Raw genomic sequence first — 24579 nt, forward strand, 5'->3', positions numbered from 1 at the left:
GCCCAGCAAGCTACTGAGAATATCTTGCCTGCACGGCAAAGCCTGGCAAGCTACCCGTGATATATTAAATATGCCAAACACAGTAACAACAAGTCTCACGATGGAGACGTTACTGGGCCAGCTCGAGCAAATTGATGAATGACGGGAGGACAGTGTTTGTTTTGTTTGTTTGAGTTCTCGTGCACTGGGGCCGAGCACCAGGCTGCTGGAGAGGGCAAGAGTGGTGGAAGAGGAACAAATCACTTTCCCAGCACTGCAGGGTGGAGATGCTCAGGCAGGACATTTGTAAACTTTCCTATCAACTCGGAATTTCATCCCATTTCACGTTGCAAAGAAAAATAGCTTTATTTCAACTTGTGAAGAAAATGCTAATACATGTCTATTACAGTGGATGGATACCTACACATCAATAAGCCATTTAAAAGCTTAGGTTGCAGTACAATTAAACTAAGATGCTCACATATGGAAGGGAATTGCAGACAACTGAACGCAGAATGACTCTTGATTAATTAAAACACTGTTCACCTGGGATTTAAATATGTAGTAGAATCACCACCAATATTTTGAGTTTTAATATGAGGGAATTTGAGATGAATGAAGTGAGGGCTTAAGAAAGACAATATGATAAACAGAATATGAATCTTTCCTTCTCTACAGCTAAAACTAGGAGCACATGCCATAAAACATACTCCACATTTGTTTTTTTGTACAGACATTGTCAACAGAAATCATTGATTTAACTGTTCCTAATAAAATAAATGTCATAAATATTGGGTTCTTTGTAGTAATTTTGTAGTAAGATAATTTAAAATGTAATTACTTAGATGTTACTTTACAAGTATAAATATGCATAGTTGATCAAGTTATATATATATATGTGTGTGTGTGTAATTATTTCGCTTCGTCTACAACAGCAGTTGTGGTTGCAATGAAAGCCCAGTAGAATCTTATGTTTTTAAAAACTTCTGGTTAATCAAGGCACATTATTTTCATATAGTGAAAATGCATTTTGGGGGGCTGGAGTGATAGCACAGCGGGTAGGGCATTTGCCTTGCACATGGCTGACCCGGGTTCGATTCCCAGCATCCCATATGGTCCCCTGAGCACTGCCAGGAGTAATTCCTGAGCGCAAAGACAGGAGTAACCCCTGAGCATCGCCACGTATGACCCAAAAAGCAAAAAAAAAAAAGAAAGAAAGAATGAAAGAAAATGCATTTTGTAGGTATGCCCAATGAGTATGACTCACATATACATAATTATATGTACATTGTATAGAAATATATATATATATAACATATATCTGAGTAAGCAGTGCACCCAGCCAGAAATGCAGAGAATTCTTACGGTCTCAAACTTCTCTTTGTGCTCCTCACTGTGGATAATTTACACCTTAACTCGTTTCTTCGACAAAGGATCACTTCTTTGCTCAAGTCTGATGCCAAATTGCTGGATTTTTTTCACTCTTTGTCCATTGTCATCAGATTACTGAGTTTGCATATTCCTGAATTTGGATTCATGCTCCTTACCAGATACACACTTGGAAAATATTTTCTCTTGCTCTATGTCTGTTTCTTCTTGAAACACGTAAAAAAGAATAGTTCCAAAGAATAGTTCCTCTCTTTGCTGGCTTGTGCTCCTTATGTCTCATCTAAGAATTCTTTCCCTACCCCAAGGTCAGCAAAGTTTTCTCTTAGGTTATATTCCAGAAGCATTAGCGTTTCATTTAGTAGATCTAGGACCCACCGTGAGTGACTTTTTTTTTGAATTTTCATACGGCGCTTTCTATGCTCATGTCAAGGTTCATTGTGCTTTCAAATGACCTTCCAAATGGCCCAACACTGTCTTTGAAAAGAACATCTTTTATCCCCATCCAATTACCTGGAGACCCCTTTGTTCAAAATCAACGGACTACAATGTGTGGGTCTATTTCGGGACTTTCCATTGTGCAGTCGAGAGAACAACCATTTCAATCCTTGGCTGGACTCCCTGATTAACGGCCCATCCCGCGAGGTCTGAATCAGGGAACGGGCCTCACCGACATTCGGGTTCCTCTGGCTAGGAACATTTTGTATACATTTCAGATTCTATCAACTCTATGAAGCATGCCTCCTCGGGTTGTTTTTAGCCTGGCAGTCAACTGATAAATCGATTTAGGAAGAATATATATGAACGAGGTTGATTTTCCTCATCTCCAAGCATGGCAAACTCCATCTATCCGGATCATTATTAACTTATCTCAGCGGGTTATAGTTTGGGATATTAACATTTTGCAAACAATTTGATGTATGGTGGGTTTCTAACATTCTCTGTGCCAGTTTCAGAGACTAGCACCTGTGTCTTGGCTGAACTGGGAAGAGAGTGATAGGAAGGGTTTGTCCGTGATGAGAGCCGGGCATCTCCGGGGCTGGTGCCTGCATCCTGGCTCTGTGGTGGAGGGTGACGGGAAGGGTTTGTCTGTGATAAGAGCTGGCATCTCTGCTCTGCAGCCTGTGTGTGTTCAGAAACATGGACAGAGTGAAACCAGGGCTTGGGTGGGGCGGGAAAGCCGAGGCAGCGGTATGCCCAGCCCTGTGCCAGCTGGTCAGCTGCGCCTTCCTTGTGCCCACTGCTGTGTTCTGAGTTTCCACGCAGATCAGACTGTGAAGGCACCTGACAGGAGCGCAGCCTGGCCAGAAACGCTTTCATGGCGCGAGGGCGAGTGCTGTCACACAGATGCTCCTGGCCGTCCGCAGTCAGACCCGTCTGAGGGGCTGGCACTGCCACCTGCCATTTCGCTCGACCATCCCTCAGAGCCTCAGAGTAATGGTCAGGCAGTAGGCGGGCCACTGGGTGGTATCTGCAGGCTGTGTTCAGAGCTCTGTGGAGCTGGGGTTCCCCCTGATTACGAGGAATGAGGGTGCCCCACTACATGTCTGTAGCTCAGCAGAAAGGAGACTTCGGACAAAGGCTGCTATCCCTTCACTCGTATCACTTGTCATCCCATTAATCTGCGATTTGCTTGAGCAAATAGAAGCAACGTCTCCATTTGTCCCTGTCGCATGCTAGTGTAGCCCAATGGTGTCTGCTCGCTACAGGAACACAAAGACCTTCAAACCGATCATTCAAGGTCTTGAAGAAGAAGTCTGACCATCTCGTAGGTGGGCGACCATGCAATATTTTGACATCCCGTGGTAATGGCTCTAGTTCAGCGGTCATCTCTAAATTGCATTACGTGTCCAGCCCATCTGATTTTCAACGCCTTGGAAATGAGACAACGTCCCTGATTCTTGATCATCAAGGAGGTCGGAACTCTGGATTCCTACTCTCACTTGAGTGAAATGTGATACTCCAAGCATAGCTCTTTTGATTCATCTTTGGGAGACCTGAATAGAGTTCTCATCCCAGATCTCTGAGGCATATGTTAGTGCAAAAGACTGCTATCAGTCACACAGAGGCACCCAAAAGCTTTCTGTGAAGTGGGCAGAGCATCCCGTGGCCCCCCTGAGGAGCTCCACACTGAGTGTTCAGTGAGAGCAGCCATGTGGGCCAGGAGCCGGGGTTGGGCGACAAGAAGGTGCCTGTCAATGCCCACCCTGGGCGAGAGGGAGGAGGATGCTTGGGCCACCCTCGTCCCAGGGACCCTCACTCACTGGCAAGTGCCCTGGGGAAGAGGGCAGCTGATGAGGCGGGGGACATGTGCCTCTAGACGGGTTTCAGCAGCGTCTCATGGTTCAGCGGGCTCAACTCCACGGCAAGTTTCTTTCTTTTGTGACAGCTCTGGAAGGATGCCCAGCCCCCGCTGACGCCAGCTCATCCCCTGGGGCTCCCAGGAGGACCCTGGGCCAAGTACCGGGTGTGAGTGTTCACTGGACACTGAGGTTAGAAAGCACTTAATATGAAGGTACATTCCAAGCACCAAGGCCTCTGTCCTAAGGTTCCACACATACTGACCCTCTGTCCTTACTACTCAGGCACCTTGATGGCTGAGACCAATGTCTTGTTTTGGGCAGAAGCCACAATTGGCAGTGCTCAGGGCTTACTCCTAACTCGGTGCTCAGGAATTGCTCCAAGTCCCTTAGTCCCTGTGCTGTCTCCGGCTCCCATCCCCTAACCCCCCTGTGCATCCCATCTCTGCCCCTTGGACATGTATGCCTCATTCTCATCTGGCACCCTTGCACCCTAATGCCTTTGCAGAGGCTGGAACATCTAAGAGACAGAGGGGCAGTTCCAGGCCTCCGCCTGAGGCAGTAGGAGGCTCACTGTCCTGCTGAGAGATTCATGAATAAACCATCTCGCCACAGGCGCCTGGTGCTGACACTCTGCTGGCTCAGCTGGGCCCAGCCCGAAGAACCGCTCTGGTTTGTCTTCTCTGGGTTCAGCCGCTCGCCCTGGCAATGGCCAAGAGAGTCAGCATTGCCTTTCTAAGTGCATCTAAATGGCGCTCATCTAAATGGTGCTCATATTTTCCTCTACTTTAATGAGTGACTACACACATTATAAATTTTCACACACTATAAATTTTTCTGCACCTTCCAAATTTTCTTTAATGAGAGCATATTAATTTGATTATAAAAAGGAAATTATTAGAAACACAAATTTATCAGTGGAAAATAGAATGAAGGAGATTGGAACAGCTGTTTTCAAACATAGGCTGCCAACATGAATTCCATCAACAAAAAGGAAGTGAACTCACTTGCAGATGAAGCACTGAAGACTAATAACACAGGGGAGAGAGCTTGAACTCAACCTGGGAAAGAGATTCGGTGGATTTGACCAATAGTCAGCAAATCCCTAAACTCTGATGAGTTTATCCAAGACTTTCTTGTTTCTATAAACATAAAAAGCACTTAATGCAGAGCAAAATGTCTATAGGAATTGGGATTTTCTGAAAATGGAAACAGAAACATAATAAAACTAACAAAGACGACAATTATTGGCCTTTAGCGATAGCATAGCTGTAGAGTGTTTGCCTTGCACTCAGCTGGCCCGGCCAACCTGAGTTCGATTCCTCCGCCCCTCTCGGAGAGCCCGGCAAGCTACCGAGAGTATCTCACCCGCACGGCAAAGCCTGGCAAGTTCCCCTGATGTATTCGATATGCCAAACACAGTAACAACAAGTCTCACAATGGAGACGTTACTGGGCCCACTGGAGCAAATCGATGAACAACGGGAGGACAGTGCTACAGTGCTATAACAAGTAAAGCAAATATTGAAATCTATCAGAGTAACAAGAAAACATGTAACAGACACACACATGAAGAAATGGCATATGTGACTCAGTTGTTCTGGTGGTTAAAGTAATGAGGGTTTTTCACTTTAATCCTATAAACATGGCCACATAAACTATTTACTATAAGAAATTTGTTCTTTCTGCACCTATAAAATAATGATTCACAAATTTTTTTTGAGTGAAATATCTCTTGGAGAGTTTTTTAATTGGTATCTTGGTCTCTCTAAAAATGACAAAATACTACAATTTAAAAGTCCCTTAGGTAAAATAATGACTTTATCTAAAAAATAATAATTGTAATGTGTCACTTGCGTTCAGATGGGAAATTGCATTGTTTTGAAAACATCTCATTCAACTCAGTATATCTGCAAAGAAATTTTGTCTGTTTGTATTTGGAATCACACGGGCTGTACTCAGGGCTTTCTCCTGCCCTGCCAAGACAAGACAGAGTCTCCCCCACTGGACGATCATCCCAGCCTGTGCTGGGGGAATTAAAAAAAAATTTCAATAGAAGGAGTTGGATTCAGTTTTCTTATTCACATGCAATGGGATGTTCTGAATTATGTCCACATTACATAGCAGAAGTGACTCTAGAATATATTTATCTTTTTTTTGGTGGGGGGTCACACCTGGCGATGCACAGGGGTTACTCCTGGCTCTGCACTCAGGTATTACTCCTGGTGGTGCTCAGGGGACCTTATGGGATGCTGGGATTTGAACCCAGGCCCACCGTGTGCAAGGCAAACACCCTATCTGATGGGCTATTGCTCCAGCCCCTAGAATATATTTATCTTAATATGTATTAAATGAATTCTATTTACAGGAAATGACACTATTCTCATTCATTTAAAGTTAAGGAATGTTCAATAATATGCCATATGGTCAGACATTTTTAGCAAGTAGATTTGACAGAACTTGGTAGAACTTATTGTTACCTGGGTAAGCAACACAGAGAAAGAGAGAGAGGGGGATAAAGAGAGAGAGAGAAGAGAAAGAATAAGAAATTAATGTAAGAGAAGAAAAATGCTGAATTTATGTGGTGGGAACTGGGATGAACTGGCGTCAAGGCAACACCTTGCTATTTCCAAGACAGAAATAAAGTCAGTGGAAATGGTTCTCCTCCTCCTTCTACCTCTGCCCTCGGGAGCCTAGCTTGCAACCGACCCTGGAAGCCAATGATTGCTCAACAGTGCTAAAAACAATGCGAATGTTTCAAATGGAAAATAAGAGCAGATAATTCTCCACGTCTGCTTCCATCTTCACTGTTGGCGTTTCTCCCTGTGACCTTCTGTGCTTAGAATTCCATCCTGGGTGTAGATTTCACAGCTGGCTGATGACTTCCTGAAGACTGTCGCTCTGCTCTTTGCCTGCTCAGCTATGGAGTCAGTATGCAATTTATGAACAGGATGGGTAACATAAAATCAGTAAAATACACAACTTCATTTCGTAGGATTTGATATAAATCTATTGATAATCTAAGGAAACTATGGAATACTAATTATCATTGCTGAAATAACTGATCTAATAATGCTTTTAAGGGCACTGATCTACAGTAAGACCACCCAAGAAAGGTTATTCCTGAATATTCAAACTCTACACTGGCAGAACAGAGTGAGCAGCTGGACACTTTAAGCTAAAGAGGACTTTATAATAAAGGAGGATTAGACCAAAACAGGATTTATGGCCAATAGTTTCTGGGAAGCTGCTTCTGCTACTCTTAGCTAGATGGTGGGTCAGACCATCAACGCTCACGGAACCACACTGGGTGCTCTGGGTGCTGCCGCGACCTTTCTGAGTGATGCTCCAAGTTAGCTAAGGCTTTGGTGCCCAAGTAAAACCTCAAGGACAGGATGCTACAGGTAAGGGTATTCCAAGTGCATGATTCTCCCAGATAAGAGAGTTCAAGATTAAATAACATGAGGCTGACACCTAAGGACAGTAGATACACAGAACAGATAGATTGCTCCAAAGCTGGAAGCCTGCCTCATGAGCTGGGGGAGAAGGCAGCTGGAATAGAGAAGGCATCACTAAGAAAATGATGCTTGGAGGAACCGGTTGGGATGGGAGATGTGTACAGAAAGTAAATAAAGGACCAAACATGATAACCGCTCAGTGTCTGTATTGCAAACCATAATGCCCAAAAGTAGAGAGAGTACGGGGAATACTGTCTGCCATGGAGGCAGGGGGAGGGTGGGGAAGGGGGGGGTATACCAGGGAGACTGGTGGTGGGGAATGTGCACTGGTGGAGGGATGGGTGTTTGATCATTGTGACATGAAAGCTTATTAGCTATCTCACGGTGATTCAATAAAATTTTAAAAAAAAAGAGTAGGATAATTGTATAAGATATCCAAATGTATGATGTCCAAGTAAACAAATTTAAGGCCATGATAGTCCATGTCAGACATGATTAAGAAAGTCAAACCACGGCACTCCAAGTCAGATACACAAGCCCGTGGTTCTTCAGGTGGCCTCCAGGGCCTGGCAGCACTTCAGGCCATGATGGCACAAGGAAAGCTCTTAAAGACTCAGTAGCCAGAGACAAATATGGGGTAGCATGATGTGTAAGCATCACACTCCAATGACGGATGTTTCAAGGAGACGTCTGAGAGCACGGAGCCTGGCAGCATCCCATGGGGTTCTGGCTAAAACATGGCTCCAAGTCCTATTCCTGCAGAGGGAGGCTCTCTCGATGAGACGTTTTCTTGCTTGAATGTCACGATCACGATCACGACCATCCTGTTGTTCTTCGATTGCCTCGAGCAGGCCCCAGTAACGTCTCCTTCGTCCTAGCCCTGAGATTTTTAAAAAGTGCCATATTAAAGGCTCTTTCAGGGTTAGGATAATGAGACCCATCATTGTTACTGGTATTTGGCATATTGAGTACACCATGGGGAGTTTGCCAGACTCTGCCGTGTGGGCAGGTTACATTCGGTAGCCTGCCATTTTGTCCAAAGTAAAAGATAATAAAAAGTGCGCTTCTGGGAGCTGGGTTTTATAGTCTCTGGGTCTTGGCCGTTGATGGGATTACACGGTGCTGGGGGTCAGTTGGTGGGTGTGACCCCTGCCTACTGGAAGATGGAGGATCTGGGTGGAGGATGCTCAGCCCCAATCCGAGCAGACTTGGAGATCTCAGCCCCGGGACCCGCATGCCTTTGTTCCTCTGCCGGTACCTTCATGCGTGTGGAGAGTGGTCTCAGCATGGTTGTGGCTGGTTCTGGAGGTCTTCGGCTGCCGGAGCCCTGGTTGGGGCGGGGAGGGAAAGTCAACCTGCTCCCTCCAAGGGGTCCCGGTAAGGACAGCCAGGCGCGGGGGCAGGAGACTCTATGCTTGAATGTCAATATTCTGAAACAGACTTACATGCTATCTCCTTTCACCTGACCTAGTTTCCCTAGCAGAGACTGCAGAGCTCCTGGACAATGGGCAACATGACCACACAGGGGTTGCCAGAGGCTCTACACAAACACGAGAGCTCTGTCAATCACATGCTGTGTGCCAGGCTCGCTGATCCCGCAGGGTGAAACACTGGGTCAGAAACAGAGGGTGCGCAGAACTCTGACGCTGTTATGTTTACTCTTAACACTCTGTCTTCAAGGCACTGTCAGGGTGGGGCAAATGAGGGACCCATGTGGAGGACTGTGAGGTGAGTGAGCCCAGGGTCTGGTGTGGGTGTGAGGTGAGTGAGCCCGGAGCCTGGTATGGGTGTGAGGTCAGTGAGCCTGGAGCCTGAGTGTGAGGGCTGCTCACATGCTCTTTAAAGCCATGATAGAAATCTGAAGGAGGAGCAGTCCCCTGAATACCCACCCTGAGCTCCTGTCCTCCAGGCGTGGGGTAGGGCTGATCCCAGACCCGGGTGCTGGTGGTTCGCAGGTTCCCAGATGCCCTGACCCACATTGGCCATGAGACCACAACCCCGTGGCCATCCTGTTTCTCAGAGTAGAAACCACCGGGGCGGGGGGTGGGGGGAGGGGGGGGCATGGGCGGTGCTGCCTGTGAAGGCCTCAGGCCACGTTTTGGTGAACTCTAACTCAGGGACTCCCTGTCCTGGGGCGGCAGCACCAAGAGTTGGTGCATCTGGAAGGTTCTCAGGATGGGATCCCGGGGAGGGTTCCTGTATTCAAGTGTCATGGGCAGAGTCGACACATGAGGTGGCGAGATGCAGTGAAGGACAAAGAGGGAAAGTGTCCAGGGGAGACAGCTGGAAGGCTGAGCACAGCTCAAGAGAAAGGAGGGGTGGATGTGGGTCTCACACCAGACTCCAAACAGAGACACACATGGGAAGGGGCTTCAGAGGTAAGGTCCAGCAACAGACAGAGATGTTACTAACACTCGCTGCAGAGAAGGTAGCACACGGGGGAAACACAGTTCCCAGAAATTCCCTGGTGACCGAGTCTGGCCCCAGCCTTCCTAGGACCGGCCACCTATGTCCTTCCTAGGACCGGCCACCTGTGTTCTTGTCCTGCTCACCCACCCGTGGCTGCATGGAAAACTTGGCAAATGAGAAACAGGGGCTGTTAGGAGAAAGTACATTGTATTTCCGTGTGGGAATATGAAAAAGGATAAACCCTCAACACTTTCTGAAAAGTTTAGCGCAAATAGACTGGGAAAGCATAAAAGCAGCAAGTTAATCCGATAAGACAAGGCATAGAATGAAATGCTGAAGGAAAAGGCAGGATCACGGGCCAGAGAGGTAGTCCAGTGGTTAGGGCGTGCACCTTGCATGCAGCAAAGCCTGATTCTGTCTCTGAGAGCACAGCCCCTGACACCAGCCCAGCATCTGCCAGGTTGGCCCAGCTGATGGTAGGCATGGCAGCGCCCAAGGCCCAGGGTCAAGTCCCCAAGCAATGTGAAAAGATGGGCAGTCACACTTCAGATCAGGGCAAAGCACTCGGAACGAGAACCAAGGCAGAAGTGAGAGCGTCACAGAAGAAAGCGTTTCAGTCTGTGGAGAACAGATTTTTCAAGCTCTTTCTTTTTCTTTTGTCTTTCTTTCTTTTTTAAAAAGGTGTTTTGTTTTGGTTTGAGGGCCATACCTTGCTATGTCCTGGGGGGGCGGGTCACTCCTGATCATGCTCAGGAGGCCATAAGTGGTGCTGGGACTCAAACAGGGCTGGTGAGTGCAGGACAAGCACCTTAATCCGCCTGCAACCTCTCTGGCTTCCAAGTTCTTCCTTTCAGACTCTGCTTCTCATCCACTGGACGGTGTTAGTCTTTCTTGGGCAAAGAAATGAAATTCAAGTGACAATTTGCTGAGCTGTATGGTTCTGGCAGGACCGTGGGAGGTTGATCAGTATTCCAGCCCTCCTGCCTTTCCCTCTTGTAGATTTTAGTTTTGTTCTTTTCTAACTTCTCCACCTCCCTGAAGTCAAGACGTCTAGAAACAGCTGCAGATCCGGCTTCCTGTTTGAGATTCAGGACACCAAACCATTCAGAATGCAGTTGGTTTCAGTAAGCAAATTTGGATTTTCACAGAACAATTGCATACGTTCATTTTAATGGCAAAAACAGACCGACATGAAGCTCTTGCAGAAACTTGCTGGCAATGAGAAACTGATGGAAATCCCTGCAGACACAAGTCTAAACCCCTGGCCCTTAGCCCTCACCCGAAACTGGCAAATGCTGCTTTGCAGGGTCTTAGAGATCATTAAAGAAAGAAATTTCTCTTTTCTTTTAAAATATAATCACTTAATCACTTAACTTCCCATTAGTCGTCGATTTGCTCGAGCGGGCGCCAGTAACATCTCCATTTGTCCCTGTCGCGTGCTAGTGTAGCCCAATGGCATCTGTTCGCTCCCGGAACATGAAGGGCCTCAAACCGATCGTTCATGATCTTGACGAAGAAGTCTGACCATCTGGTAGGTGGGCGGCCACGAGGTCTTTTGACATCCCGTGGAATCCAATCAGTAACAGCTCTAGTCCAACGGTCGTCTTTAAATCTCATTACGTGACCAGCCCATCTGATTTTCGACACCTTGGCAAATGAGACAGCGTCCCTGATCCTTGATTGTCGATGGATGTCAGAACTCTGGATTCGTTCTCTCATTTGAGTGAAATGTGATATTCCAAGCATAGCTCTTTCTATTCTTCTTTGGGAGACCTGAATAGCATTCTCATCCTGTTTGCGTAGGGCCCAGGTCTCTGAGGCATATGTTAATGCAGGAAGAACAGTGGAATCAAAGAGATGTGCCTGGAGCCGGAGGTTCTTCGTCCTCTTAGCTATTTCTTCGACGTTCTTGAAGGCGTTCCAAGCCGCTCTCTTCCTCCTGCGCAGCTCGGGTGCCAGGTCATTTGTCATGTTGACCTCTCGACCTAGGTACACATAGCTGTTGCATTCGGATATGGTGGTTCCATTGAGAGAGAATGGGGCGTCAGGAACAAGGCTGTTTCTCATAAACATTGTCTTCGTGAGATTCAGCTTTAGTCCTACCTTTCCACACTCACGGTCAAAGTCGGCCAGCATTTGTGCCGCTTGGCTGATGTTTGGTGTTATTAAAACAATGTCATCAGCAAAGCGGAGGTGGTGTAGTTGCCGACCATCTATCTTCACTCCCATTCCTTCCCATTCCAGTCGTCGCATGATGTTCTCGAGGGTGGCACTGAAGAGTTTCGGTGAAATGGTATCACCCTGCCGCACCCCTCTCTTGACATCAATGATCACTTCTTTGTAGAATGGTGAGATCCTGGTAGTGAATCCGCAATAGAGCTCATGGAGGATCCTGATGTATTGGGCTTGAATGCCCTGATTGGCTAGGGCTTCAATGACCGCTTCCGTCTCAACAGAATCAAAGGCCTTCTTTAAATCAATGAACGTTAAACAGAGCGGCATCTTGAACTCCCGAGAAACTTCAATGAGCTTGGTTATCGTGTGGATATGGTCGATGGTGCTGAATCCTTTGCGGAACCCTGCTTGCTCGCATGGTTGTCCTTCATCTAGTGTTCTGCCAATCCTATTTAGGATGACTCGAGTGAACAACTTGTAGATGACAGACAATAGGCAGATTGGGCAATAGTTGCCAATGTCATGGATGTCTCCCTTCTTGAACAGTAGTACGGTCCTGCTGGTTTTCCATTGGGACGGAACCTTGCATTCAGACAGGTAGCGAGTGAAGAGCCGAGCCAGTGTATTGATGAGTACTGACGGCAGGTTCTTCAGGTGTTCAGGTCTGACCTTGTCTGGGCTGGGTGCTGTTTGTTTCTTTACCGACGAAATGGCGTGTCGGATTTCGGAAGGGAGAACGTTGGGAACGACATATCCATCCTGTGGAATTTGGTATGTCGGCAAGTGGACATGGCTATCGAAGAGATTTGAGTAGAAGTCATAGATAATCTTCTCCATTGCCGTTCTGGAGGATGTGATGGATCCATCAGGATGTCGGAGGGCAGTCATCTTGGTCTTATAGTTGGTGAAGGACAGGCGGGCGTTACGAATACTTTTCCCGGCTTCTGCCGCATCTACCAGTACTTCTGCTCTTCTCTCTTTGAGGTCTTCCTTGATCGCATCTCTGCACTGCTTTGCGAGCTCGGACGTTAGCTTGCGGTTGCCTGAGGCATGCGCCAAACCACGCTGGTGAATTAGCTCAAGAGTTTTCGAAGATAGGCGATTTTTTGTGGCTCTCTCTCTCTTGGCATTCCTCGCACATTCATGGAGGTGCTGAACCTGAATACCTGTGTATTCGATATGCCAAAACCAGTAACTACAACTGGTCTCATTCTACTTAAAATATAAATGATCTAATTATCTGCATGGGCTGGACTGACAGCACAGCGTGTAGGGAGTTTGCCTTGCACGTGGCCAACCCGGGTTCGATTCCTCCGTCTATCTTAAAGAGCCCAGCAAGCTACCAAGAGTATCCTGTCCGCATGGCAAAGCCTAGCAAGCTCCTTGTGGTGTACTGATATGCCAAAAACAGTAACAACAAGTCTCACAATGAAAACGTTACAGGTGCCCGCTCAAGCAAATCGATGAACAAAAGGAGGACAGTGCTACAGTGCATACTCTCTATCAAAAGAATAACACACTGAAAATACACCAACTTATTAAAATATGTTTGTTCACCAAATCAATTGCCACTGGGACACTGTGATATTATGAAAAAATCAACCGGCAGTGGATGTTCTCCTCAACAATACACAGGTGCTGGCCTGAGAGAAAGTTCTATGCTTCTTTTTTTGTGAGTTAGTTTAAAGAGTGAGTTAGTTCAAGTGTTTATATAATTTTCAGAGTGAAAACACCATCATACCTATGAACTGGAGAGATAGGACAGTGGGCAGGGCACTTACCTTGCACACTGTCAACCTGGGTTAGATGCCCCAGTATCCTTTATGGTACCCTGAGCCCCGCCAGGAGTTACCTCTGAACACAGAGCAGGAATAAGCCCTGAGCACCGCCAGGTGTGGCCCCCAAACCAAACCCAAACCCAAACAAAACAGTATTATCAGAACAAATAAATTTATCAAGTATACTTGCTTGTGGTTTGTGCTCATTTAGCATTCTCACATTTATAAAATTATAAAGGCAATTAAAACCCCTGATGCATGCAGATCTATAATGCAAGCATTATAAGATTATAAATAATAATATTATAAGATTATAAATGCATTATAAGATTATCAAAGTAAGATTTATAATGTTCTTATTGTCGTTAGCTATTCAAGTCTACTTGCCATTTTTTCAGAATTAAGAAAAACTTAAAAAATATGACTGAGTTGTTGTTTAATAGGTGTTCAGTATTATTAAATGCAGATGATGTAAACTATAATGATGAAAGATCAAAATTCAATATAAAATCTATTTTAAAGCTTCAAAGTCTTGCCTAGAGTCAGAAGGAAAATATGCTTAAAATAATTATATTTAAGTGTTTATAACAAATAAATCATCAACAATGTTTAACTGTATAACAAATAAATTATCAACAATAAGTATGTTATTATTAAGCAATAAAGTATGTTATTATTTAAACAATAATATACCTTCAAAAAGTACTTGTCTAGTCAGATTATTTTTAATGTCTTTCATATTTTGATAGCTATTATTCAAACAATAAAGTATGTCATTATTCAAGCAATAATATACTTTCAAAAAGTACTTGTCTAGACAGATTATTTTTAATTTCTTTTATATTTTTGATAGCAAAGAACAGCAACAACAGAAAAACTACCAACCCCATGGATAAGTTCAAATTTATTCAAAATATCTTACTATGGACAAATTTAGAATTGACTGAAACTTTAGTTCTGTTTATATTCGAACACCTCTAAAATGTAAGTATGCAAGATAATCTTAAAGGTGAGTGGAACTCTGGGCATTGATTTTTCAAGCCCCAGAACTTGAAATTCTCCCGTGGTGAGTATCTGTATTCCTTTTACTCCAGTGGAAGAGCAAAGACGGGTGACAAAGCATCTCGTTAGCTCGGAAGAACGGCTTATCACAGAGCCCCTTGCCGAATGCCTGACCCAGCTGTGGTCTCTAGGCTCTTTCCACCTAGGTCTCTAGGTCTCTTTCTTTCTCTGGCATAAACATGAGGGCTGTTTCTCCACCCACGAAAGCAGGAGGGGTCTAACGTGGACATGGTGTGATGGTCTGAGGCCTGTGTGCCTGGTGTCTATTGCTTGATTTCCTAGTTTTGTTGTGCTTGACAATAAGAGTACAGTCATGGGGCTCTGAAGATGGAAGCAGAGAATCTTTGAGCATCTTTGCACGGGGCTGGCATGAAACCCAAGCACCACTACAGCCCAGCGGGGAAAATCAAAGCCAGTGATAGACACTGCTCAGCCTCCAGTAGAGCTGAGCTCGGGCCAGCATCTCCCTGAACTGTCTGGGCTATTCTGAGGTGAAATGTGTTCTGAGTGTCTGTGAAGGGAATGGCGCAGGAAGAGTCGGCCTGGTGAGCTCACTCATCCTGGGCCCTTGTCCTGGGAAACATCTCGTCAACCTCCTGGGGAGAGTGAAGGGGTCTCAGCAACACTCCACCTAGGAATCAGAGGGGGGTCTCTACTGGTGGGAGGAAGGGACAGCACTTTCCTCACACAAGAAAGGGTCTTCCTCATCTGGTAGACTTGTATCTCCTGCGGGCTCCCTGCCCTGGTGGTCCAACCTACTGAATGATGGTCAATACCGTAGTTGCCACCTTCCATTATGCCCACCCGCATTTCCTCCATGCCACTGATCAGGGTCACGTGGACTCCACCTTCACTGCAAGATTGTCTTGCCACTTGTCCAGAAGTCCAGGCGTCGGCTTCCTTGGGGACCCTCACAGACTCCCCCATTAGACATAGCCCCATCCCGGCAAGGAAACAGCTTCTGCTCCCGCTCTGTGTACAAGCAGATTTGATTTGCAACCTGAGATATGCTTTCTTTTTCCATATGAGTAATTTATTAAAATATAATTCACAGAAGATATAATTCACATAATTAAGATAGAATTCACAGATGAAAATCACACTTTTAAAATATGTAATTCACAAATCTGTGTAAACCATCACATCTACTTTAAGGACATTTTCATCTTCCCCTGAGGGTCCCTTCCATCCACAAAGAATCATTTCTCAGGCCACCCTCAGCCCACTAATTCACTCTCTGTCTCTAAGGACTGACCAGTACTGCGAATTTTGTGTAAGTGGAATTGTGGTCTTTGCTCTGGTTCCATTCACTTACTATTCATCTTCAAGATTCACCCTCACTGGGTCACTGTCTAGAAAAGAATCATAGACCAGAAACCATTCTGGTTTTTACATTTTAGTGGAAAACAAAGCATACTTGTACTTGCTGCTCTAGAAAAGGCAGCCGCTATGACAGTTCTTAGATGTATTTCAGCTAAAAAGTAGAATTGTATTTAAAATGTTATCACTGGCCCCTAATAAATTTCCAATTTCCCTAATAAATCACAGCTAAACAATAGGACAGTTTTCATTAAAATATGAGAAGCTGATTATTATCAGCAAGAACTTTTGGTAAATATGTTGATACACAGTTTTGATAATCTGACTCTCTTAGCTGAGAGACAGATGTACAGCAAAATGATGATCCGCAGGACATGTAGGACTTAGTTGTCCTCGATTGACAAATGAGTTCTGGGTGTGAGTCCTTCCAGAAGGGAGGTACTTACAGCTTACTCGCCAGCACTGGCGGCTGGGGGATGATCTCCTCATAAGTGTCCTCCTGGGCTAGGGCAGAGGCCGACAGTGGCTCTCCTGCCCTCTCTCCCCATGCCGCCTCAGCCTTCAGCAGCAGCTCCTCAATAAACTCCGACGCAGCAACGTCTGCAGGAAACAAAAATTGGGAACTGTGGGTGATGAAGGCAGAGCTTAACTGTCTCTCACTGGCTTCAACCTGCTCACGATGGCAAGGCTTTTTAACACACAGGGGACAAAACACGCAGAGTTTATGGTAGGAACAAAATGGCATTATTCCATTTATAATGACAGTCTCCTTTCCCATTGGTGATGTATTTAATTACAAAGTAAATAAAAATTATACAAATAATATGCCCTGAACAGTGATGTGGAACAGGCAAGATCACCGTGACGCTAAGCCTGAAAGAACCAAATGGAATTCTACTCTCAGTAAAACGGTTCTTCATCACCAAGTAGTGAAGATATAGTCCAATCACGGGGTGGTTATAGAACATATTGGGGCATCTTCAAAACAGTCCACCAGTGGGGAGACGTACAAGTAAGCACTTGGTTCTATCATCAAGCAAAGCTAGAAAGATCTCAGTCTTTCTTTGAGGTCTTCCTTGCTCGAGCTCGAACGGGCCCAGTAACGTCTCCATTGGAGACTTTGTTGTTACTGTGTCTGGTATATCGAATACGTCACGGGGAGCTTGCCAGGTTCTGCCGTGCGGGCGAGATACTCTCGGTAGCTTGCCGGGCTCTCCGAGAGGGGCGGAGGAATCGAACTCGAGTTGGCCATATTGGCTGCGTGCAAGGCAAACGCCCTACCGCTGTGCTATCACTCGAGGTCTTCCTTATCCATCTGAATAATGCAATAAAGCTTCTTTACGAATCCTCCACTGATCCGGAGAGAGTGCAGGGGCGAAGGCTCCCTCCTCACAGTGCCTGACCCCTCTTAGCCCCCAGCACCATGGGGTCCAGCCGGGGAGGCCCTGTGACAGGGTGGACCCCAGTGTCACGGGGTCCGAGTGTCACTTATGGGCTCTCACACTGGACTTGTGGTCCAGTTGGCCGAGAAGTGCCAGGATGGGGGCCCAGACCTCTGAACATCCCTGAGAAGGTCCCCCTTCAGAGATTCCCCACCACAAACGACATGTGGGTAATGACAACTGCATATGCTGGATGGTTTTTCATCAAAATCCAACTACTCAAAACCAATAACTGATAAATTCTGAATTAAAATTCATGTTTAGGTCTCCTAGCCCCAAGGGAAGCCACGGCTTCTCTCCAAGCCCCATGACATAGCAGTGCCACCAGCTTTGGGGCCTGGACCAAGGACACTAGCGGGACTTGTCTCCCGCCCCGGGAGACCGTTTCTGTCCCCTCCTGGTATCACCTACGACCTGCCCGAGCCCCAGAGAGACTGTGTGTGTGTTTCCGTTCCCGAGGCAGGAAACACGAAGGGCCCCAGCCAAGTCGGGCTGGTAATTCCACCATTCCAGGTGGGCGGCTTTGAGTCTCTCTGCTCCACTCTTGGGCAGGTCCCTTCTCCTGCGTGGGAGGGGAAGCTGGCGTGGGCTGGCCACGCTTACAGCTCTCCCAGTCTCTGCTGCTTGTGTTGGGGAAGTGTCCCTACCTGCCAGGGTTGGCTGGGGGAGCACCCACACACCTGTGTCTTGGGAACAAATGTGGCGGGTGTGGGAATGTATGGGGATGTAGGACCTTGGTGGCTGAGTCCGCAAGGCTGACACGCCATTCTGTCTCACCGTCACCCTGGGCCCGACCTTGGGGGCCAGGGACTGAGTCTAGACCTGGAGGCTTGTTGCTCTTCGGGACGCGAGAGCTGGCAGCTCCCATGCCCTGGAACACCCTTACAGGACAGCTGCCACCACACTTACAAGGCAAGGGATGCGAGTGGGGGGTCATGCAGGCGGGGCTAGCCCTGTTGTCCCACCCCTGGGAAGGGGCCCAAGGACCTGAGCTCAAAAGGGCGGCGGAAGGGGGTGTCCGGTGGAAGTTGAGTTCACAGAAATGTGACTTGTTCCACCATCAACATGTTTGTGAAAAATTAGGAAAAAGATACACAGATTGCTAATTACTCTTTTAACATTTATCATTAGGCACACACTTGGAGTTAATGCTGAGATAATTATACCATCATTGGAATTAGTCTGAAATCAGACTAATAACTAATCAGTCTGAATGAGTTAGTTCAGTTATCAAGATGACTAAAATTACTCTGAAGTCAGAGGTTTTTGTTGTTGTTGTTGTTGGTTTTGGGTCACACCTGGCAATGCTTGAGGGTTACTCCTAGCTCTGCACTCAGGAATTACTCCTGTCAGTGCTCAGAGGCTATATGGAATTCTCGGGATTGAACCCAGTTCTGTCTGCCATGTGAAAGGCAAACTCCCTACCACTGTTATTTCACAAGACAAAATGACAGTGAAGTACTAAGTTACTATTTCTCTTAAACTATTGAGCACAGAGCGACTGACATGTAAACTCAGTGCAGTGTGAGGGGACCTGCCTCACCCACGAAGTATAGTGGCGTCCCACAGACTCCATGGAACACCCAGGCACCCTCTTCCCCAGCTGAATGAGGTACACACTGCCCTAAAGACTCACAAGGTAATCTCTGATTCGGGAAGTCACGCCCACAACCTGCCCCCCAGTGCCATCTTTACAACACACAGCAACAAAGAAGAAAACCGCTGGGGGGAGGGCTCCACAGCTCCCAGAGAATGCTCCAGGTTCCAAACAGAGCCGATATCACTGGGAAGTCCCAGATGGGGTAGGTGCTGCATGCCGCCTCCTCCAGATGGAACCCCGGTGACCATGAGCCTCTACAAGCATAGCTCGGGCATGCGGGAACCAGGACATTTACTCCAAATTGCGCGGCCGCGTAAGCAGCTGCGCGGCATCTCCTTATATACAAAGTGATCAATGGAAAGTAAATCATCCAACATTTCTCCCTGAAAATCAGGCTTAACTCTTTTGCAAACAACAACACCCAAAAGGAGAGAGAGAACAGAGGGAAATGCCCTGCCACAGAGGCAGGGTGGGATGGGGGGATGGAGGGTGGGAGGGATACTGGGATCCGTGGTGGTGGGAAATGGTCACTGGTGGAGGGGTGGGTATTCAAAATTTAAAAAAAAAGACACACGAGTCCCAGGGAAGCCTCTGCCTGACCCCAGTGAGACTCAAGTGCAGTGTTAACTGCTCTCAAACCTCACTGAGGATGCCGGGCTTGTGAGTAGGGGAGCCGTGCTTGAGGGGTGTTTTCCAGGGGGCTCCTCGTGGGTCTGATACCTCTGCTCACCAGGTGCACCAGTGGCTCAGGAGAACCATCAGCATCCCTGCAGAGACGTGCACTCACCTGAGGCCTTCTCCTCGTTGCAGTTCAGGAGGGTCGGGTTGGCGTGATGCATCAAGAGAAGCTTCACCAGGTTCGTCTGAAACATTGAGAGAAGTGAGACAGGAAATACTCGCTGGGTCCCTGGCAGCCACCAGGAAATCTCAGTTGCTGCCCTGGGGAAGGAGATTTCTGGGAATTCTTGCGCTTCCTTTCCCTTCCCAGTTCCTTTCTCAAAACGTCAGACACACAAAATAGTTCAGCACTTATGCCTCAATCACAAAGCCCCAATCCATGCTCAACTGGGTGGAAAACGGCTGAGGATTTGAAATTTCCTGATTCTTTCCTGAGAAGAATGGAATGTTTTAGTTGTTGAGTATTAAATGAGCAACTCATACTGTCCACTCGTGATGGAACTGTGAACAAGGCAAACCTTGAAAAACTAAGTATGAAGAATAAGAATGCAGCTCACAACGAGATGTTACCGTATGTGGAGAAACTTGTGTGTTTAGAAAATGCTCTAGTTTAGAACACGCAAGCATCTGAAGAGTCTGACGATGTAGCATGTCAAGCACGGGAAGAACAGTGATGGGATGAACTCCAGCACGTACAAGGTGTCAGCCGTGCCCTTGGCATGCTCTGCGGCTTCTCTGACCGCTGCCCCCGCGTTTCCAGAGAGCACAGCCCTTGTGTGCTCAGTCGAACCTGCCCTGTGTTCCCTCTGCTCCTCCAGGGCGTGAAGGCTGGCCGCACAGAACAGGGCTTAGTTTACTGTCTGTGGAGCTCAGTTCATCACTCTGCCGGGACATCCCTGGGCACCTGTCCTCCCGCACTGCACTTCTCACACTTAATGTCGCCCCCTGCAGGTCTGCTAGTGGGGACGGGTGCGTTCCTGGTTTCACAGACACACCACAACTCAACTGCCTTCGGACACTTGAGACATGTGCAGCCATTTAGTTGTATCCATAAACAAGGTTCCTGTAAACATTCTCTCTCAGTGTGCGGTCACAAGCTTGTCTGGGGAGCTGGATGGAGAAGCAAAATCACTAGGATATAGATTTGGACAGTATCAGAGTGAACAGATTGTTATTTCAAAGATCTCACACTTGCACTCCTGTTCCACCAAAGAATTCCGAGTGTCCAAGTTTTCATTCATAAATTTTATTACCACAAATTTATGCATTCTAGATTCTTGTCTTTCTAGCAACTGATAATACACATTTTAAAAGCCTTAGCTAACAAACATTCTTGGCATATAATAGTTCAGTATTACGGAATTCATATTCCCCAATAACTCATTTTAAATACCTTCTCAGATGCCTAAGAGCCATTTCTATAGTTTGTTTGTGAAGCATCTATTAAGATTTACCTATACTTTCCTGGAGTGTTCACCTTTTTATTACTGATTTATAAGTCATCTTTATTTCCTCATATTCTATGGTTGGTTGCTAACTAATCTTACAAATATATTTTGTTTAGAACTATTAAAATGTTTACTTTTTCTTTTTGAGTTACACCCGGCAATGCACAGAGGTTTACCCCTGGCTTATGCACTCAGGAATTACTCCTGGTGGTGCTCGGGATGCTGGGAATTGAACCCAGGTCGGCTGAATGCAAGGCAAATGCTCTACCTGCTGTGCTATTGCTCCAGCCCCTAAAATGTTTACTTTTGCTTAAGTGTAACAGCCCTTTGTTTCCCCATGTTTAATACCTTTATGTTAAAAAAAAAACTCTTTGGCTACTCAAAGATCAAGATAATATCATATTCTATTTTCTGGTCCAGGCTTTTTGGAAAACAATATGAACAGTCCTCATGCTAGGGGAAAAGGGAGCTCAGATAGAGAAGGGAGCACCAAATAAAGGGTGTTGGGAGGATCCTCCAGGATGGGAGAAGCATGCGGAAAGTAGACTATAGACTAAACATGATTGTCACCCATTGCCTCTTTTGCAAACCACAACACCCAAAAGGAGAGAGAGAGAACAGAGGGGAATGCCCTGCCACAGAGGCAGGGATGGGGCGGATGTGGGGGTGTGGGAGGGATACTGGGATCCGTGATGGTGGGAAATAGGCTCTGGTGGAGGGATGGGTATTTGATCATTGTATAACTGAAACCCAAGCACAAAAATTTGTAAGTCGACAACTTACAAACCTCATGGTGTCTCACTAATAAAAATTTAAAAACAACAACGACAACAACAACAACAAACTAGAAATCGAGCTTCCAGATGATCCAGTAATACTACTCCTGCAAATATACCCTGGACGCCCCAAACACACAGCAGAAAAGCATCTACACCTCTATCCTCACTTCTATGACGATGGGGGTGACGGGCAGAGAGAAGGGAGTGAACCCTGTCAGGTACAGAGGGAGGGCAGGGCTCCTTCTGCGGGTGGGTCTGGGGATTGGGAAAGGAACTAAGAAGACTCTGAGCCTGGCCTGGCCAGCCCCGGGTGTGGCTGTGTGCTCAGTGTCGGGCCAGTAACACACTGGGGAAAGAAGAAAACCGGCTGCCTCTCTGACTCTTTCCAGAGCAAAGATTTACATTTAAAAAAAAAAATCCAAGAGTATCTGACATTTGATGGATTTGGGTCCAAATGAATGTGGACACACAAACACCTCCCCCCAATCACAAATGTGGAGAGGGAGAGGCCGGTGCTCCTGGAGCGGGTGTAATTGGAGCTAAGCCTTTGTGCAATTGTTTTCTCATTGTTTGCTGCAGTACCAACAGCCTCTGACAAACATAAAATACATACACGGCTAGGATCAAATTTTGTTTATGCAGAGCTCACAAGCAAGTAAGTGGCAGGCCCAAAGAACGACTGCTCACATAACTTACTCAGCTCCGAGTTTTAAACAATGGCGGACATATCTTTCTCCTTCACTGGAAAAGTTAATACATTTATAAAGGGCAATTTAAAAATAAATACGCCATGCTAGCATAAATGTAAATCATAAATACCGCTATGTTTTATGAACTGCCTCTGCATAACGGTATTTACATTAGTAGGTTATTTATGAGAGCAAAATTCCTGTGAAAGCCTTTCGAGTGCCATTCTTCTTTCTAAAATGTTTGCATTTCAAAGCTTTTTTTCCACAACAAAGATACATTTATTTACAGCAAATTTCTTCAGAGACTTACAAGTCTCACATGCACATACATTGAGCCAAACAAAACCTGTTTCAAAAATATCATTCCCTAAATGAGTGGAGTTTTTATGGGTGAACAATTAAAAAACTAAGTCTGAGTTAAAAATTGTTTTCAGGGGAAAAAGAGACCTGAGACGCGACCGGCAGCCTGAGAGCAGGAGTCTCTCACTGCTTCCATCCGAGTGAGGAGGCAGAGGTGGGCTTTGTGTTTACTGGGGCGGAGAAGGCCCTTCCAGCCCGGTGCTGCTCTGGGATTACTCCCATCTCTGTGCTCCGGGATCACTCCTGGCTTTGTGCTCAGGGCTGACTCCTGGCTCTGTGCTCAGGGATGACTCCTGACTCTGTGTTCAGGGTTGACTCCTGACTCTGTGCTCAGGAATCATTCCTGGTTCTGTGCTCAGGACTCACTCCTGGCTCTGTGCTCAGGGTTGACTCCTGATTCTGTGCTCAGGGATCACTTCTGGCTCTGTGCTCAGGGATTATTCTTATCTCTGTGCCCAGGGATCACTCCCAGCTCTGTGCTTGGGGATCACTCTTGGCTCTGTGTTCAGGGATTACTCCTGACTCTGTGCTCAGGGCTCCCTCCTGGCTCTGTGCTCAGGACTCACTCCTGGCTCTGTGCTCAGGGCTGACTCCTGGTGGTGTCTGGGGGAGCCAGGGATCAAACTTGGATCCGAGCCGTTGCCAAAAGGAAAGATGCAGATGGGGTCAAGGTGCGTCTAACAGAATGGCCCAAACATCCAAGATCCAATTAGAATCCCTCCTCCCCACTTGAATGGAGCTGGCCCGCAGCAGGCGTCAGGGGACTGCAGGGAGCCGCCACTGGACTGTCCAGCAGCCAGACACATCAGTAAGAAGGGCAGGATTTCTGGAAGCAGAGGGAGGAGGTCTCAAAGACAGGAGTCAGGGGTGCCCAGGGAAGTCACAGGACAGAGGAAGGGAAGGAGAGACAGCAGCGCAGGTCAGATAATTTTACCAGCCCCCAATGCCATGCACGGCTTCTGATAAAACCACTGTGCTGCTCCCCAGCGAAGAGTGGGCAGACCCCAGCCAGAGGGGCTGAGATGCATTGCTCTGGCATGGGCATCTGCCGGGGCTTGTGGGGAGTGTCTGGGAACTTGAGACGCAGAGCCCTGAAGCAGCCCAACTCGGACTTGCAGATCCCGAGCTTCTAGCGAGGAGAAACTGAGGCCCTTTCCAGAGGCGGAAGCCCAAGCACCCCACCCCCCACCTCCAGGGAAGGCCGGGCCCCTCAGGAGAGAAGCAGCTTCACCTCTAGGGCCTGAGGAGATTCCGAGAAGGCCCAACTACGTCAGGTTCTCCCATGGTAACACAGAGAACTCCCAGGAAATCTCAGAGGAAGCGTGGGAAGCTCCTCTTGGAGCACCTGGCTGCCCCTGCAGGCTCAAACCCACCCCTGAACCCAGACCCTCCACGCCCAGTGATCTCCTGAACACCTGTTCCTTCCTCTCTCCTCATGCCTCTCTGAGCAGGCTGCATTTAGCAAAACCACTCTTGGGTCAGTATTTCATCCTCCTCCTAAAATTCTCGACTGTGAGGGATGGTGACACTTGTGCAGGGGTGAGGGCTGACTGTTCTCTCCTCACAGAACGATTCCTCACCCCTGGAGTCAGTGACCATCCCCCACACCGCGCAGAGCAAGCAGACTTCGGGTGCAGTTTGATGGCTGCCTGGCAGGGCTGGTGGCACGTGACCATCTGTGCCACAAAGGTGCCGGCGGTAAACGTTGTCAGCCCTG

At 47.0% G+C, this 24579-nt stretch overlaps 1 protein-coding gene across 1 annotated transcript in view; it reads right to left on the reverse strand.

Moving 5' to 3' along the window:
* Positions 1–24579, reverse strand: part of LOC130019334 (unconventional myosin-XVI-like) — a 302696-nt gene that overhangs the window by 64143 nt on the left and 213974 nt on the right. Inside the window, exons 8-9 of the mRNA XM_056109961.1 lie at positions 19696–19771; positions 16313–16466 (exon numbers count right to left, since the gene is read on the reverse strand). Of these exons, the coding sequence (XP_055965936.1) occupies positions 16313–16466; positions 19696–19771 (230 nt within the window). The remainder of the gene's footprint in view (positions 1–16312; positions 16467–19695; positions 19772–24579) is intronic.

The sequence above is a fragment of the Sorex fumeus genome, unplaced genomic scaffold (assembly GCF_029834395.1).
Source record: "Sorex fumeus unplaced genomic scaffold, SorFum_2.1 ptg000008l, whole genome shotgun sequence".
Classification (NCBI taxonomy): domain Eukaryota; kingdom Metazoa; phylum Chordata; class Mammalia; order Eulipotyphla; family Soricidae; genus Sorex; species Sorex fumeus.